The 14,549-nt window shown below is 61.7% G+C and overlaps 1 protein-coding gene across 1 annotated transcript in view; it reads right to left on the bottom strand.

Moving 5' to 3' along the window:
* Window positions 1–1,534: 1,534 nt before the first annotated feature.
* GALNT9 (polypeptide N-acetylgalactosaminyltransferase 9) overlaps window positions 1,535–14,549 on the bottom strand; it is a gene marked incomplete at both ends in the record, with an annotated part of 90,939 nt that continues 77,924 nt past the window's right edge. The window contains 5 exons of the mRNA XM_082852519.1: window positions 1,535–1,681; window positions 2,622–2,789; window positions 6,468–6,563; window positions 8,528–8,665; window positions 10,711–10,896. Of these exons, the coding sequence (XP_082708645.1) occupies window positions 1,535–1,681; window positions 2,622–2,789; window positions 6,468–6,563; window positions 8,528–8,665; window positions 10,711–10,896 (735 nt within the window). The remainder of the gene's footprint in view (window positions 1,682–2,621; window positions 2,790–6,467; window positions 6,564–8,527; window positions 8,666–10,710; window positions 10,897–14,549) is intronic.

The following is a 14,549-nucleotide window of genomic DNA, read 5'->3' on the forward strand; positions in this document are numbered from 1 at the left end:
CTGGCTCCCCGTCTTCTGGAAGGATGGGTTGCCTGGCCACAGCACAGTGAGAACAGGTAGGATCTTCAAGCCCCCCAGCCTGAAGCCCTGATGTCTGGAAACCCTGCCAGCCTGCTTTCCGGGTTACTCTATACGAATGGGGAGAAACTTGGAAGTTACTGATGGTGCCCACAATTTCTGTCCCTGGGAGACCACCAAAGGGGCCAGGAGACCCTGTGCATGGGGTGGGGGGAGCTAGGTGGGTTGGCTTTCGGGAGCTTGGCATCCCATCTACTGTTCGTTTCCATGGCTGGGTGAGCCAAGCCCTGGGGCCCCTCACCATTGCACAGCTGAGGCCTTCCACCATCAGACAGGAGGCAGGAGGAAGCAGCTAGGATTGGGAAGAAGCTAGCTTGGCACTGGACCTGATGGGGGAAAGGGACAGGCAGAACTTTTTGTCCTGCAATTTTTTTGTGTGTGGTATGCGGGCTTCTCACTGTCGTGGCCTCTCCCGTTGCGGAGCACAGGCTCCGGACGCGCAGGCTCAGCGGCCATGGCTCCCGGGCCCAGCCGCTCCGCGGCACGTGGGATCTTCCCGGACCGGGGCACGAACCCGTGTCCCCTGCATCGGCAGGCGGACTCTCAACCACTGCGCCACCAGGGAAGCCCTGTCCTGCAATTTTAAGTGCAATCTTGAGAGGACCTCCTGGAGTCTCTGGGACAGCCCTGGTGGGGGTGCGCTGCTTCTCAGCTCCAGCCCTGGAGTGTGAAAGCCGCTGTGGACAGTACATAAACCGAGGGGTGTGGCCGTGTGCCAATAAAACTTTATTTATAAAAATAGGCAAGGGGCCGCGGGTCATCGTTTGCTGACCCCTGCCTTAGAGCAACACAAGAGGTGCCTGGCCCCGGGTGAGCCACTAGAACAGGGTTCCTCCCTGGACGGCCGACCAGCTCTGGCTCCTGTGGGCGAGACATCAGGTCTGTACGGTTTAATCACTCTTTACTGGACTGAAGCAGTCACATCAGTCTCCTCGCACAAGCACTGCCAGGGGTTGTCTCTGAGGCCACTGCAGCTGCTGTCCCCATCCCCCCTCACCAGCCAGGGAGAGCCTAGCTCCGCTCGGTTTAGATGGAGGTGGTCACCGGGGCAGCCCCGCCAAAGGGCGGAGAGGTCAGGAGCTCGGAGTTCACAGGGGGCTATTGCTGCCTGGGGGGGTGGACGGGAGCTTCAGCACATGCAAGGAGGTGGCCACTGGCGGCCCGACAGGAATACCGTAGAAAAGGCACGTGATTCAGGTCTGGAGTTGGCGGTCAGCTGATGCGCTCAGGCAGAGCCGCCAGCTGCGGGGGTCCACGCTCCTGGAGGGGGAGAGGTCCCCATGTCCCCATGTCCCCAGGACCCGCCGGCAGCTGAGAACAGGTCCCCCCCCCGAGGGGATGCGGGCACGACCAGGGCCCTCTGGGTTCCAGTGGTGGGCTGAGTGGGAGGGGCCCCACGCCTGCCCCAGGTCCTCGGGGTCTGCGCTGGGGCGGGGGCACAGGGTGAGCCTGGGGGTCAGTGCCGCCCTGGCTTGATCCAGTTTCTGATGGTCCACTTCTGCCCCGAGCACCTCTGCACCACCAGCCGGAGCCCAAAGTTGGCGTCCTTGGACATCTCCACCTCCAGGCACCGGCCTGTGTCTCTGCTCACGATGGGACCGCCCTGCATGGGAGGGAGACCCAGTCAGCCCCGGGGGTCCCATCGCAAGAGCTTCCAAGGAGTGGGGGTGACACCAAGGCCAAGCGGGTCACTGCACGGCCACCTGAGACTCGGGGTCCTGACTCTCCCAGTCCCTCTGTCCCCCACCCCTCGGTCCCTCCTGACCCCCTATCCCCCATCCCTCTGTCCCCCAATCCCTCTGTCCTCTCGCCCCCACCCCCGTCAGCCATCTCCCTTCTCCTGGAGTCCCAGGAGTGATCAAGACAGTGGACCCCAGGGCCGCTGAGACGGGCTTCTCCCCCAGAATTGCCCCCCTGACCCCTGGCATGTCTGATTTGCCCATCAGTCACCTCTGCAGGCCCTCTGGTCCCCCAGACATCAAGGGCCCTGGCCCAAACCCAAGGACCCCCAAGCTCATGTCCTGTACGTCCTCTATCCTTCTCCAGACAGGTCCCTCCCATGCACGCTGGCCCTCAGCGTCCTGGCTCCAAACGCGGCCTCCTGGGGACCCGCTGGTCTTGTTGGGTCCACTTGAGACAGTGACAGCTCATCCCTGCAGCCTCTCCTGTAACCGGGAGCCCCCAGACAGGACCGTGCACGCATCTGTCCCAGGGTCTCCTGCGTGGGAGGAGTTGGGTCGATTTCAACAAATCTCTGGGGAGTCCAGTTTGGCCCGGCTTGGCCAGCAGCTGGGGCGGGGCTTCCGGGGCAGTCAGACCCCATCCCTTCTGCCTAAAGCCCCTCCCCAGGAGGCCAGAAGAGGCAGCCACAGGGCTGTGAACAGCCCGGCCCTTCCCTGGCTGTGACTGCTGGCAGGTCCCCTAACGTCCGTGAGGGGGTCACGTGGGAGCAGCTGGTCCAGCCCCCGAGCCCTGCAGCCCCCGCTGCCCTCGGCTTCCCCACAGGCTGGTCCGGCGGCCCGGGGTCCCAGCAGCCCGCTGACCTGGGTGAAGTCCCACAGCCGCTGCGCTGGCCGGGCCACGTCCTCACACTTCCTCAGGGCGGGCGTGCGGCCCCTGCCGTCATCCACCAGGCACTTGGAGTCGGGCAGGAAGGCGGTGGAGCCCAGGGGGCCCAGCTGCAGCAGGCCCTCGGCGCTGTACCGCACCAGCTGGGGAGAGGTGGAGCGGGCGGTGGGCCGGGGCTGGCCTCACAGGGGCCCGCCCGAGGCCCTGGAGGGAGTAGGTGGGGCATCGCGGGCCGGGCCAGCCCGGTCCGGGGCCAGCCTTGCTGGGGAGGGGCCGGGCCCCGAGGAGCCCCCTCGGCCCCAGGGCGCCCAAGAGGCCGTGGGCGGGGAGCCCACAGGGGATGCATTCCGGTGGCCCCCGCGGCCCCAGCCCCCTTTCTTCCACAAATTCCCCCAGCGGGATGCTCTCGGACTCCTTCCCCGGAGCTCTGCTCGGACCCCTCCCTCCATGGGGCCCAGAGCCTCGGCCTCAGACGAGGAGGAATTCACACGTGCCCCGGGCCGCCCGTCTGCCCTCGAACCGGAGGCCGCCCCAAGTTCATGGCTCCAGGTCACGTCATTTGCCAAACACCAGCTAAGTAACACCTGTGCACCCACGAGGAAACCAGTGCTCTAGATGCCTCCGCTCCCCGGCTGTGTGGCTTTGGGCGAGTCACGCCACCTCTCTGTGCCTCGGTTTCCTCATCTGTGAGTGGGAGATGATGACAGTGCCGGCCGGGCAGGGCCACCGTGGGGAACCCACAGGCGTGTGGAGTGCAGGCTGAGCACAGCGGGTGCCGGGGTCCGTCAAGTGCTTCTCTCCTCTCCTTTCTCGCGTTTTCTCTCCCAGAAGAGTGGGCGCGCGCGCGCCCCTGCTGTGTTTCCGGTACAACCTGGTGGCGCAGCACCTCCCCTGCATGTTCGCGGCCCTGCGACTCTGCCACCCCCGCTTAGCATGGGGCCCACGTTCTCTCCTGCGTCCTCCTGGGGGCGGGGCGTAAACGCGCGTGGCACCTCCCACGTCTCCAGGGCGAGGAGGCCCGAGCAGCAGGGGAGGCCGTGTGGGGAGGGGCCGAGGCCCCGGAGCGGCAGCTCACGGTGGCTCAGACGTGGCCTCACCAGCCTGCCGGGTGGCCTGGGCAGTGCCGTGCAGAGTGGGTCCTGCTGCAGATCTGTGAGTAAAATAAAGACTGTGGTCCTTGCGGGCCATTCTGCCTGGGGACAGGTGGTCACAGATATGCTCGTGTCCCTTCTCTGTAAACTTTCTGAAGCCACGGAGATTTGAATATGGGGTCCGCAGCCCCTGAAATGTCCAGCACAAGCTCCAAGCCGGAGCCCCTGCCACCTGTAGCTTCAGCCTCGGAGGTAAGGCCTGGCGGAGCTCGGAAGCGGGAGCCTCAGTGCCGGGGAGCCAGCACGGCCCGTGCTCAGGGAGGTCTGTCCCAGACGCCGAGCGGGGCAGCGAGCCGGGCTGGGAAGGGCTTCGGTGACCACAGGCGTCGCCGCTGGCTTGTGGGGAAGCCGTGTGCTTTTAGAGATGCGTTCTGAAATACTCTGAGGTGAAAGGACCTGACGCCTGCAACTTGCTTTAAAATGACTCAGAAAAAAATAAATGATGCAAATACGGCCCGGTCTGAACACCACTGCATCAGGATCGGGGTGGAGAACCGTGTCTGTGAGGGGCAGGGACAAGCATGTGTGCTTCATGGTTGCTGCTGCACGTGTTTTCCCTTCTTCTCCCTCCATAAACCTTTAAAAGGTAAAAACTCTTCTTTGGCCGGCAGGCTGCTCTTTGCTGACCCCATGAGTGTGTGGTTGGTCATCTGAAGACTTTTCTACTTTTCTGGAAGCTTGAAAGTGGTCAGAATAAAACCTGACAGGTTAAAGGAAGGGCCTCCTAACGACCCCCAGGCTATGTCGAGTCCAGCCCAGGAGGGGTCGCACGCCCACACGGGGGTGGACGCCCCTGCCCCGTGTCCCTCTCACTCACACTGGTCAGGCCAGCGCAGCGGACAGAGGACAGAGGGCTGGGCCCCATCGTGAGGGGTCCATGCACTGGTCTGTGTCTGCTCCCTGAAGACTGTTCACTAACCATCTGTACGTGTGCAGATTTTGGTCCGAGACTGGCTTTCTTTATGTTGTAGGCTGAACTGCTTCCCCCCAAAAGTCATGCTGAAGTCCTAACCCCCTGGCACCTGTGAATGTGACCTTGTTTGGAAATAGGATCGTTGCAGAAGTGCTCAAGGTAAGATGAGGTCATACTGGGTTAGGGCGGCCCTAATCCAACATGACTGGTATCCTGATAAGCAGAGAAAACAGAGACACAAGGAGAAGGCAGGGTGAAGACTCAGCCACAGGCCCGCCCAGGCCACGTGGTGCCGGAGGCAGAGCCTGGAGGGATGCGGCCACCAGACAAGAACTGTGGGACCACCGGGGCGGGAAGGGCGGCCCTAGAGCCTCAGGAGGGAGCACAGCCCTGCCCAGGCCGTGATTTCAGATTTCTGGTCTCCAGAGCTGAGAGAATAAACACCTGTCATTTAAACCGGTTCCCAGTTGGCCCCAGGACACTAACACAGCCGGGGATTGGGGTTTGGGGATGTAGCTTGTCCCCGTGAACACCTCAGCAGCCTCCACTGAGACCAAACCGACTGAAGTCATTTGCAAAGGAGACACCACCACGGGCGTGTCCGGCCTGGTGGGCACATGGGTCCAACCGACCTCTCCGTGGGGCACGGTCCTGTGGACTGGCCTCCCCGTCCACCTGTGTCCACATCCACCCTGGTTCCAGCAGCGAGGCCGCTTCTGCCGGCTGCCCCAGGGTCCACTCGCAGGTGGAGGGGGGCGCTCCCCCAGGCGTCACGCGGCGTCCTTGGAACACCCACACCTCACTCAGCCACGCGATTCGCTGCCCCAGACACCTCCGAGGCTGGCCCCGCGCTGCCTCGCTCCACAGCAGGGCTCGCTAGGAAAGGACCACTGTCCACCCAGCCACCTGGAGTCGAAGAGGAGCAGGGCGTGTCCGGCGACGCCCCACAGACGTGGCCTCTCACCTCACATCTGTACCGGCCAGAGGATTCCCCTCCTGCAGCTGAGGGCCCAGCAAACTGGATTTCTCCCGGGAGGCCACGTTTGCACCTCGACGGGTGATTCTGCTTTGCTCGCTTAAGGCAAGGCCATGTGCCAGCAGGGGTCCTGTGAAGAGGCTGCAGGGGTGCCAGGGGAGCACCGTCTTCTCCGTCACCACAGGCTTGGCACCCCCCACCCGTGATGGACCCCCGCACAGCTGTGTCAGCGCCCGTGGATGTCCCAGAGTGGGAGCAGGTTCAGAGAGCTTCAAGGGGGCCGAGTGTCATTTCGGGGGTTAATTTAAATCCCACCCACTGAGAAGAAGCATTGTCACTGCAAGCAGAAGGCGGGTCCGCTTGGGATTGGAAACATCAGGCTGTGTGTCGGGGTCCAGCACAGCAGCACCGCCACCTCTGGAAACACACCTGCCTCGGGTCTGGACACCCGAGTGACTGTCTTTAAAGCCCTCCAGGTGATAAGAACTGGTGGCTAATGTGATACTTCCTGGGTTACGTCTACACTGTGGCTACCATTTACCCTCATTTTCCACTTCAGTCCACACGGCAGCCCTGAGAAATAGGTACCGTGATCATCCCCTCGATGAATAGGGAAACTGAGGCACGGGTGTCAGGTGATTCGCCCAAAGCAAAGCCGTTGCTCTTAATTTACCCAGGGCCTGAGCTCACAGCCTGCAGGGTATCAGAATGCCCCGGCAGGCCTGCCTCTGCCCCCTGTGTTCGGGGCTGTGTCCCTCAGGAACGTCACCGCCACCCCTACCTGGGAGGACATCCCGTGGCAGGGGTACAGGATGGCACGGTCATCGTCTTCTGCCCCCTGGTCCAAGCAGTAGCCGCTGGCTTTGCTGTTTCTCACCTACGACCAGAAATCAAAGGAGAGGCCCCGTCACAAGGGTGCTAAGTGCAGAGGCAGGCTAGAGGAGCTCTACCGACCTGTCCCCTGCCCAGGACCTGTGGTCGCAGGAAGGGGTGGCCCTCCTGGGGTAAGAGGAGGGACGGGGGGAGGGGGATGGAAAGGAAGTGGGAGGGCGAGAAGGGGAGGGGGAGGGGGAGAGGAGGGGAAAGGGGGAGGGGGGAGGAGGGAGAGGGAGGACGAGAAGAGGGAGGGGGGAGGAGGGCGAGGAGGGGAAAGGTGGGGGGGGAGGGAGGGGACAGTGCCCTGGCCGGTGGGCTGGCTGCGGAGGGACTGGCTGGGCTCCTCGGAAGGGATGGCCAGGCCTGGCTCTGGGGGCGATGTGGACCGACGTGCCGTGCGCGCGTGCACGTGCAGACCCGGCCACCCTCCCCAGGTGAAGCTCACCACAGAAGCGGCAGCCTCGGAAAGCAGCGAGGAGGGCCTGGCGGCTCCCGGGAACAGCCTCCCCACGCTCACGCCTGTTGCCGCGTGACCGCAGCCCCCCCCCCCCGGGGGTCGGGGGGCTACTCCCACAGCCCCCGAGCCGGGCCTGGAGGCTTGTTCAGCCAAGGGGCGCAACGGAGACGGCTGCGTGCAGCTCTGAGCCGCAGGACACCTGCGGCCCCCGCTCTGCCTTCACCCCTGACTCTACCCTGGGAACAAGCCGGCTGCCCGCTGGGGGTGACAGACATGTCACCTGCGCCCCAGTGCCCTGTTGACAGCCAGCCACCCTCCAGGTGTGTGGGTGAGCCTGTCCCCAGAGACCTGATGTCAGACTGGCGAGGTCAGGGCTGCCCGGGTGACCCCGAGACTTGGAGCAGGCACGGGGCGCTGCCCGAACCCTCTGTGCTCTGGGGATGTTTGTTTGGCAGCACTGACTCACTGACACAGCACTCCCAGCCCAACCTTGTCAGCTGGCGAAGTCCCTAACGTTACGGCTTCTGTGGGCGGGCGACGCATGAATTCAACTCATCGTGGTCAGGAGCACGCAGGGCAGCCTGGGAGGGGCTGGGAGGACAGTGGCCTCCCGCCCACGCTGCTGACGTGCACCCGTGGAGCTCCCTGTCACGTGGGAAACCTCTGTGTCCAGAGGAGCGGGAATCTGGCTTGGGGGTGTACCAGGAGCTCCAGGAACACACGGGCCTCCTGGGATTATCCCCCGCCCCCAGTACCACTTCTCCTTGGCCCACCTAAGTTCATGCATTCCTTCGCCTGGGGAGCCTGGGTCCCCGTGGAGGAGCTGAGGCCTGGGGTAGGGGGAGGCCTGTCCCCCAGCACAGACCAGGACGAGTGGGCAGGAACGCGGTGCCCTCCCCCGGCTTTAAGGAGAGGTGTGCGTGGCCGTGCACGTGGGGGCCGGTGCAGACACGTGGGACTTCCCACAGCTGGTGCCTGTACGGGTGTGAGTCTGTGTGTCCTGTCGTGCACTCGCATGCAGGCATTGTGGCACACAGACGCTGTGTGTGAGCGCACCCGTGTGCAGGGCTCTGCGCATATGTGCTTATGTGTTAACGTGTCATTTTATCTCAGTAACGAGTGTTTGCACCGTGCAGGGCAGGCAGCTTGGGTGGGGTCTGCATACACAGGTGAAGATGTACAGGTAGCTTTCTGTGTGTCTGTGAGCAGAACAGTGTGCAAATGTACACTTCTGTGTCTGTGTGCACGGATCAATGCATGTGCATGAGGGCGTGTATAAACACACGTGTGCGACACAGATACGTATGCACACACGTGTCTCTGAATCTACTTTGTGTACCTCGGTATGCAGGCACGAGTGTGTGTCCCTGCGGCTCTTACACTGGTGTGAGTGTGCCCGTGCGCTCTGCTGGCTGCTGTCCGTGCGCGTGCGCCCGGGGACAGGCCAGGACGCCGGGAGGCGGGGCGCGGCGCGGGTGCAGGGCGCAGCCATGCCGCGGAGGCGGTACCTCTCCGTACGTGAGCGTGTCGTTGTAGGTCCTCATCTCCGGGTACACGTTGTCCAGGTACCACTTGAAGCTGCGGCACTTCAGCCTCCGGCGCAGGGCCAGCCGCTCGGACACGTCCCCAAAGTCCACGCCGGGGTTCTGCGAAGCCGGAAGCGAGGCGGGATGGGCGCTGCGGTGTGCAGAGCCCGCACCAGCCAGGCCTCCCCCCGGGGGGTTGGGGAGCCCCAGGCCTCCCATCACAGGAGCGTGCCCGCGCTCGGGGCTTCCCGGCCCCGAGCCTCATCTGGGGGCCTTCTGCCCTCCCAGGCTCCTGGAAGGTCCAGGGCAGCAGGGCCGATGGGAAAGGCCTGGCATCTCCGGCCTGTTTGCAGCAGGACCAGCTGGAGAGCAGCCGGCCTGGACAGACAGCCCCCGGCGGTGTGTGTGGGCCAGGCTCGTAACACCCTGCACCCGCCGAAGGAAAGACCTGCCCTCAGCCAGCTCCCGGGAGGTGGCTTCAAACACCCCGAGTATTGTTTACGGGGACCAGGCCAGGTCGTCTGTGCTCCAGGGTGATCTACGGGGGTCGCCGTGGGCATCAGCTTGACCTGTGCAGGGGCCGGAGACCAAGGCCGGGCACGTGGAGGTCAGCCCCGGGCACGTGAGCCCCAGTAAATTCTGGAGGCCGAGGCTCGGGTGCGCTTCCCGGGTTGGTGATACGCTGTACATGTTGTCACACATCGCAGCTGGGAGAATTAAGCGCAATTTCTGTGACTCCCCGGGAGTCATATCCTTTCATTATAATAAACCACAGCCCCCACGTAACAGCTTTTCTGAGTCCTTGTCGCCCAACACTGAACCTGAGGGTGGTCCTGGGGGCCCCGACACTCTGTGACAGGTTGGGGACGTGGGTGGGTTTGAGAAAGCCCCTCCCCGAGCCCAGGTCCCCGAGGCTCTGATACCAGCTCAGGAAGGACCGTGGGCCTGGTGTGAAGGGCAGACCCTGGGCTGGACGCGGGAGCAAGTGACCCTGGGAGCCCCCCACCTACAGGCGGCATCACCCGGACGTGGGGCCGCGAATCCGACCCAGTTCAGGAGGTTGCAGTGAAGATGTCTAAAATACCAGGACGTTTTGCACATAATGAAGATAATGTCTGTTAACTTTTTTGTTATATACACGCAGCTCTATCTGCTGACGGCTAGAAACCCACGCACACGCGTGCCTGTGTGTGTGTGTCCTAATCCATGCACACGCGTGCCTGTGTGTGTGTGTGTCCTAATAAAAGGTCAAGCTCCTTCTGCGGGTGGGTGCTTCCAGGATGAGTGTACCCCAGAGACACGAATCCTCCCATGTCCAGGGGAGCAGAAGTGCGTGGGGCTGGGCCTGCCGCCAGTGGGGGTGAGCGGAATGGGCAGCCTGTCCTCAGCACTCCCATGCACACGCACATACATGCATGCACACGGTGCACACACGTGTGTACGCCCAAGCCCCTTCTCCGGGCTGCCCCGCCCCCCAGGCCCTGGTTAGGACCCTCTGGCTCACACCCTTCTTCCCGCCGGCCACAGGCAGACCCCTCGAACAGACGCCTCCTGCCCCCGCGCCCTGCAGGGCAGGAGGATCTGGCTGCAGACATCACACGTGGGAGAAGCCGCCACCCCCACAGCAGGCGGCCCTGAGAGCCTCGTGACAGGGTCCCGCGGGGGACCGAGTTACGTTCCGGCTCTGCCTCTTTTCAGCCGCGCACCCTCGTGTGCCTCAGTTTCCCAATCTGCCGTGTGGAAGTGATGGGGTCATCATTACGGTCATCGTATCACTGTGGCCTCGTGCAGAACTACGGGGAGAGGCTTCTGCGTGGCAAGGGGTAGGCTATGTGTCCCAGGAGGGGCTGTGGTCACCCTGGGGCAGCTCTCAGCGCAGCAGCGACTGCGACCCCGCAGTGCCACGTCTGCGGCCGCTCGGGGGCTCACACCGTGGAGGGAAGGAGCTCTCGGGGTGGGAGGGAGGTGTGCCAACCAGCGTCACAGCTGCTGGAAACGGGCTCTGCTTGGTGAAGGTCATGACGTCCCTGAGCCTCACCCTGGCTGAGCTGTCCAGGAGGCCCCACCTCGCGTGGCCGGGCTGTGCCTTGGATGACCACTGAGGCTGTCCCCGGGGGCAGCCCCGCCCCCAGCCCTCCCCCTCACCACCCGGTCCACCAGCTTACGCTCATGGGGATGTTCCAGGCCATGTACACGTGGGACTTGAAGCTGTCCATCCACACCTCGGCCGCCCGCAGGGCGTTGCGCTTTGCGTAGTAGTCAATGTCATTGTTGTAGGGCTTCTTGGTACGCTCGATGTGGGCCACGCGGGAGCAGGGCAGAACCTCCATGCTGCCGCCGCACTGCCACACCTGTGGGGACCCGGGTCTGGATGGTGGGCCCGCCCCTCCCAGCAGCCACCGGGGCCAAGGGCACCCTCCTCCCTCCCCGCATCCCCTGTTCTCAGATCCCCGGGACAGGCCTTCCAGAGGGCAAGGAGGCCCGGCCGCCTGGGCCGTTCCAGCGGAAGATGCCAAAGAGAAGCCGTGGCTTTGGGTTAAGCCCACCGAAGCCTGGGGGCAAGGCTGCCTCCCCTTCTGGATTTCCCACCGAATTGCATTTCTCTTGCACGTCCCACGATCTAAACAATGGAGGGATTTTTTTCTGATATCCTGACAATTCATTATTATCCCTTTCCTATGGCCCCTGCCACCACTCAGTGTTTGCTCTGGGCCCAGAGCCTGGCCTGAGAGGGGTTACTTCCCACCAGCAGCTGTCCTCCCCCCGCAGCTGCAAGAACCAACCTACAGTCTAATTTTAAAAGAGCAGCTTGTGGGACTTCCCTGGTGGCGCAGTGGATAAGAATCCGCCTGCCAACGCAGGGGACATGAGTTCGAGCCCTGGTCCGGGAAGATCCCACATGCCGCAGAGAAACTAAGCCTGTGCACAACAACTACTAAGCCTTCGCGCCACAACTACTGAGCCTGTGTTCTAGAGTCTGCGCACCACAACTACTGAGCCCGCGTGCCACAACTACTGAAGCTCGTGTGCCTAGAGCCTGTGCTCCACAACAAGAGAAGCCACCGCAATGAGAAGCCTGAGCACCGCAATGAAGAGTAGCCCCTGCTCGCTGCAACTAGAGAAGAGAGCCCCTGTGCAGCAATGAAGACCCAATGCAGCCAAAAATAAAATAAATAAATTTATATTTTTAAAAAAGAGCAGCTTGCTATGCAAACAGTGCTTCAAGCACCCCAGACACAGTCTCGCTCTAAAGGAAAAGTCTAAACAAACAGCTGTTTCTTCTGCAGATAAGGCTCCCCAAAGTCCCTAAGCGCTAGAACCCTCACTTGCGATAGAAATGTTATCGCATCAGGATCTCCTTTCATGCCTGCTTGCTTCTGCACTGCCTCACCTGACAAAACTTAGCCTCACTAGGCACGGGTCGTGTTCGTCTTTCTATTCTAGCCCATCCTATGCGAGCCTACCTGTGCCATGAGGCGCCCAGATATTTGTTCACACGGCTCTGGGTGTGTCCAGGTGAGATGAACACAGGTTGGTCGGCCGAGTAAAGCAGATTGCCCTCCTCAGTGTGGGTGGGCCCCAACCAATCAGTTGAAGGCCTGAACAGAACAGAAAGGCTGAGGGAGGGACAGTTCACTCTTTGCCTGACGGTCATCGAGCTGGGCTGCTGGCCTTCTCCTGCCTTCAGACTTGGTCTGCAACCACACCCTCAGCTCTCCTGGGCCTCCAGCTGGCCAACTGCAGGTCTTGGACTTCTGAGCCTCCGTAACTGTGTGGGCCAATTCCTTATCATCTCTGGATAACCCAGACTAATGTCCTACGCTATCTTATCCCACCCTACCCCACCCCACTGAAAAAATGCTGGTGCAACCCACCAGGTCGACTTCACCATGAACAACTCAGTCTGATCAACTTGGCCCAAGCTCTCTTCGGTCAGATTCTTACCCCTAAGCTTCTTCTAATTCAGACATTTTGGAAATGCCAGGCATGTGCTTACTCGCCTCATCTCACTCAACCCACCACGACCCAGGAAGGACGGGTACCACAGGCCATGTTCTCCTCACTGTACAGAAGAAGATACCGAGGGTCAGAGAGGTTAAGCCAGTCACACGAGCTCACGGGACCTGACCAGGCCTGACTGATCCCACAGCCTCTTAATGTCAGTGCTGTGCTGGTCATACCTCCCCCACACGGCCACCGTCTTCTGGAAACTGTTGTATTTTATAGTCGAAATATAACATCAGTTCACAAACATTTGTCCATGCAGCCACACTTGAAAGTTGTCATTTCTTTTTTTTTTTTTTTTTTTGCGGTACGCGGGCCTCTCACTGCTGTGGCCTCTCCCGTTGCGGAGCACAGGCTCCGGACGCACAGGCTCAGCGCCAAGGCTCACGGGCCCAGCCGCTCCGCGGCACGTGGGATCTTCCCGGACCGGGGCACGAACCAGTGTCCCCTGCATCGGCAGGCGGACTCTCAACCACTGCGCCACCAGGGAAGCCCTCTTTTTTTTTTTTTAATAATTTGTATTGCAATATAGTTGATTTACAATGTTGTGGGCTTTTTTTTTTGGCTGCGTTGGATCTTCATTGCTGCACGCGGGCTTTCTCTAGTTGCGGCGAGCGGGGGCTACTCTTCGTTGCGGTGTGTGGGCTTCTCATTGCAGTGGCTTCTCTTGTTGCAGAGCACAGGCTCTAGGCCCACAGGCCTCAGTAGTTGTGGCACGCGTGCTCATTAGTTGTGGCTCGCGGGCTCTAGAGTGCAGGCTCTGTAGTTGTGGCGCACGGGCTTAGTTGCTCTGCGGTGGAAGGGGTCTTCCCGGACCAGGGATCAAACCCGTGCCCCCTGCATTAGCAGGTGGATTCTTAACCATTGCACCACCAGGGAAGTCCAAAAGTTGTCATTTCTTATCGCAGAGAGGATGGGCCTTAATTCACTTCCTTATTGCCCCAGTCATTAGACATTTAGATTTTCCTCCTGTAGTTTCTTCACTATTAAAATCAAGGCTGCACTCCACATCAGAAACACTTTCTTGGGCTAAATCATCGCGGTAAGTTGGCAGGCACGAGTACTTTAAGCTAAAGTCTTGTTGACAAATACAGCTGGGTGTTTCTCAGTCTTGGGCACGGATTTCACTCCGTGGGTCCCTCTGGCCTCTTGTCTAGCCTTCTTCAGCCTAAACGTTCTGCCTTACGCCCAGTTTAAGTGGCGCTGGCTTCATCAAGGCCCATTCCTCCCAGACAGCGACTGCGCAGAGTGGCCTTGATGCCTCGGGGCTCCAGCCTGAATTTGCAGAACCCACTTTGGGGCCCATGAGAAGCGGGGCTGGCTTCACGGGAGGCGTGGAAGGCGGGGCCTGCTAGAGCTCACACCAACTAGAGGCCGCGCTCGTTTCCTGGGGCTGCGTAACGAGGACCGCAGGCCAGGTGTAAACAACAGACACGTTCTCTCACAGCCCTTGAGGCCCCGCTCCCTCCGGGGCTCCAGGGGAGGGTCCCACCTCCCTCTCCCAGCTTCTGGTGGCCCCAGGTGCCCTTGGCTTGTGGCCCCATCCCTCCCGCCACGCAGCCTCCCCGCCATGGGTCTGTGTCTCAAGTTCCCCTCTCCTCTCTCGGGTAAGGACAGCAGCCATCAGATTTAGGGCCCACCCTACTTCCAGGAGGATCTCATCTTGAGACCCCTCACAGCTTCCAGGCAGAGGTCTCCGGGGCTGCCATTCACCCACCACAGACGCCAAGCCCCCATCTCGGGGAAGAGCACGGCCCAGCCCTGCCTGCTCCATCGGCCCTTCGGTCAGAGGAAGGCAGAGGAAGGCAGAGGAAGACAGGAAAGTCTCACAGCAGGTAACGGGCGGCCCCTCCTGACACCACCCACGGCCGGGATAAGAAATCACCCGAGCGAGGGAGGGGAGGCTGCCCGCTCCTCGTGGCTCACTGAGCACGTGCCCGGCACGCTCTCCCCTGGCCCGGCTCATGGCCACTCGGGACCACTGCTTGGCACCCTGCAG

This window comes from Leucopleurus acutus (genome assembly GCF_964270905.1).
Source record: "Leucopleurus acutus genome assembly, chromosome: 13".
In the NCBI taxonomy this organism is placed as follows: domain Eukaryota; kingdom Metazoa; phylum Chordata; class Mammalia; order Artiodactyla; family Delphinidae; genus Leucopleurus; species Leucopleurus acutus.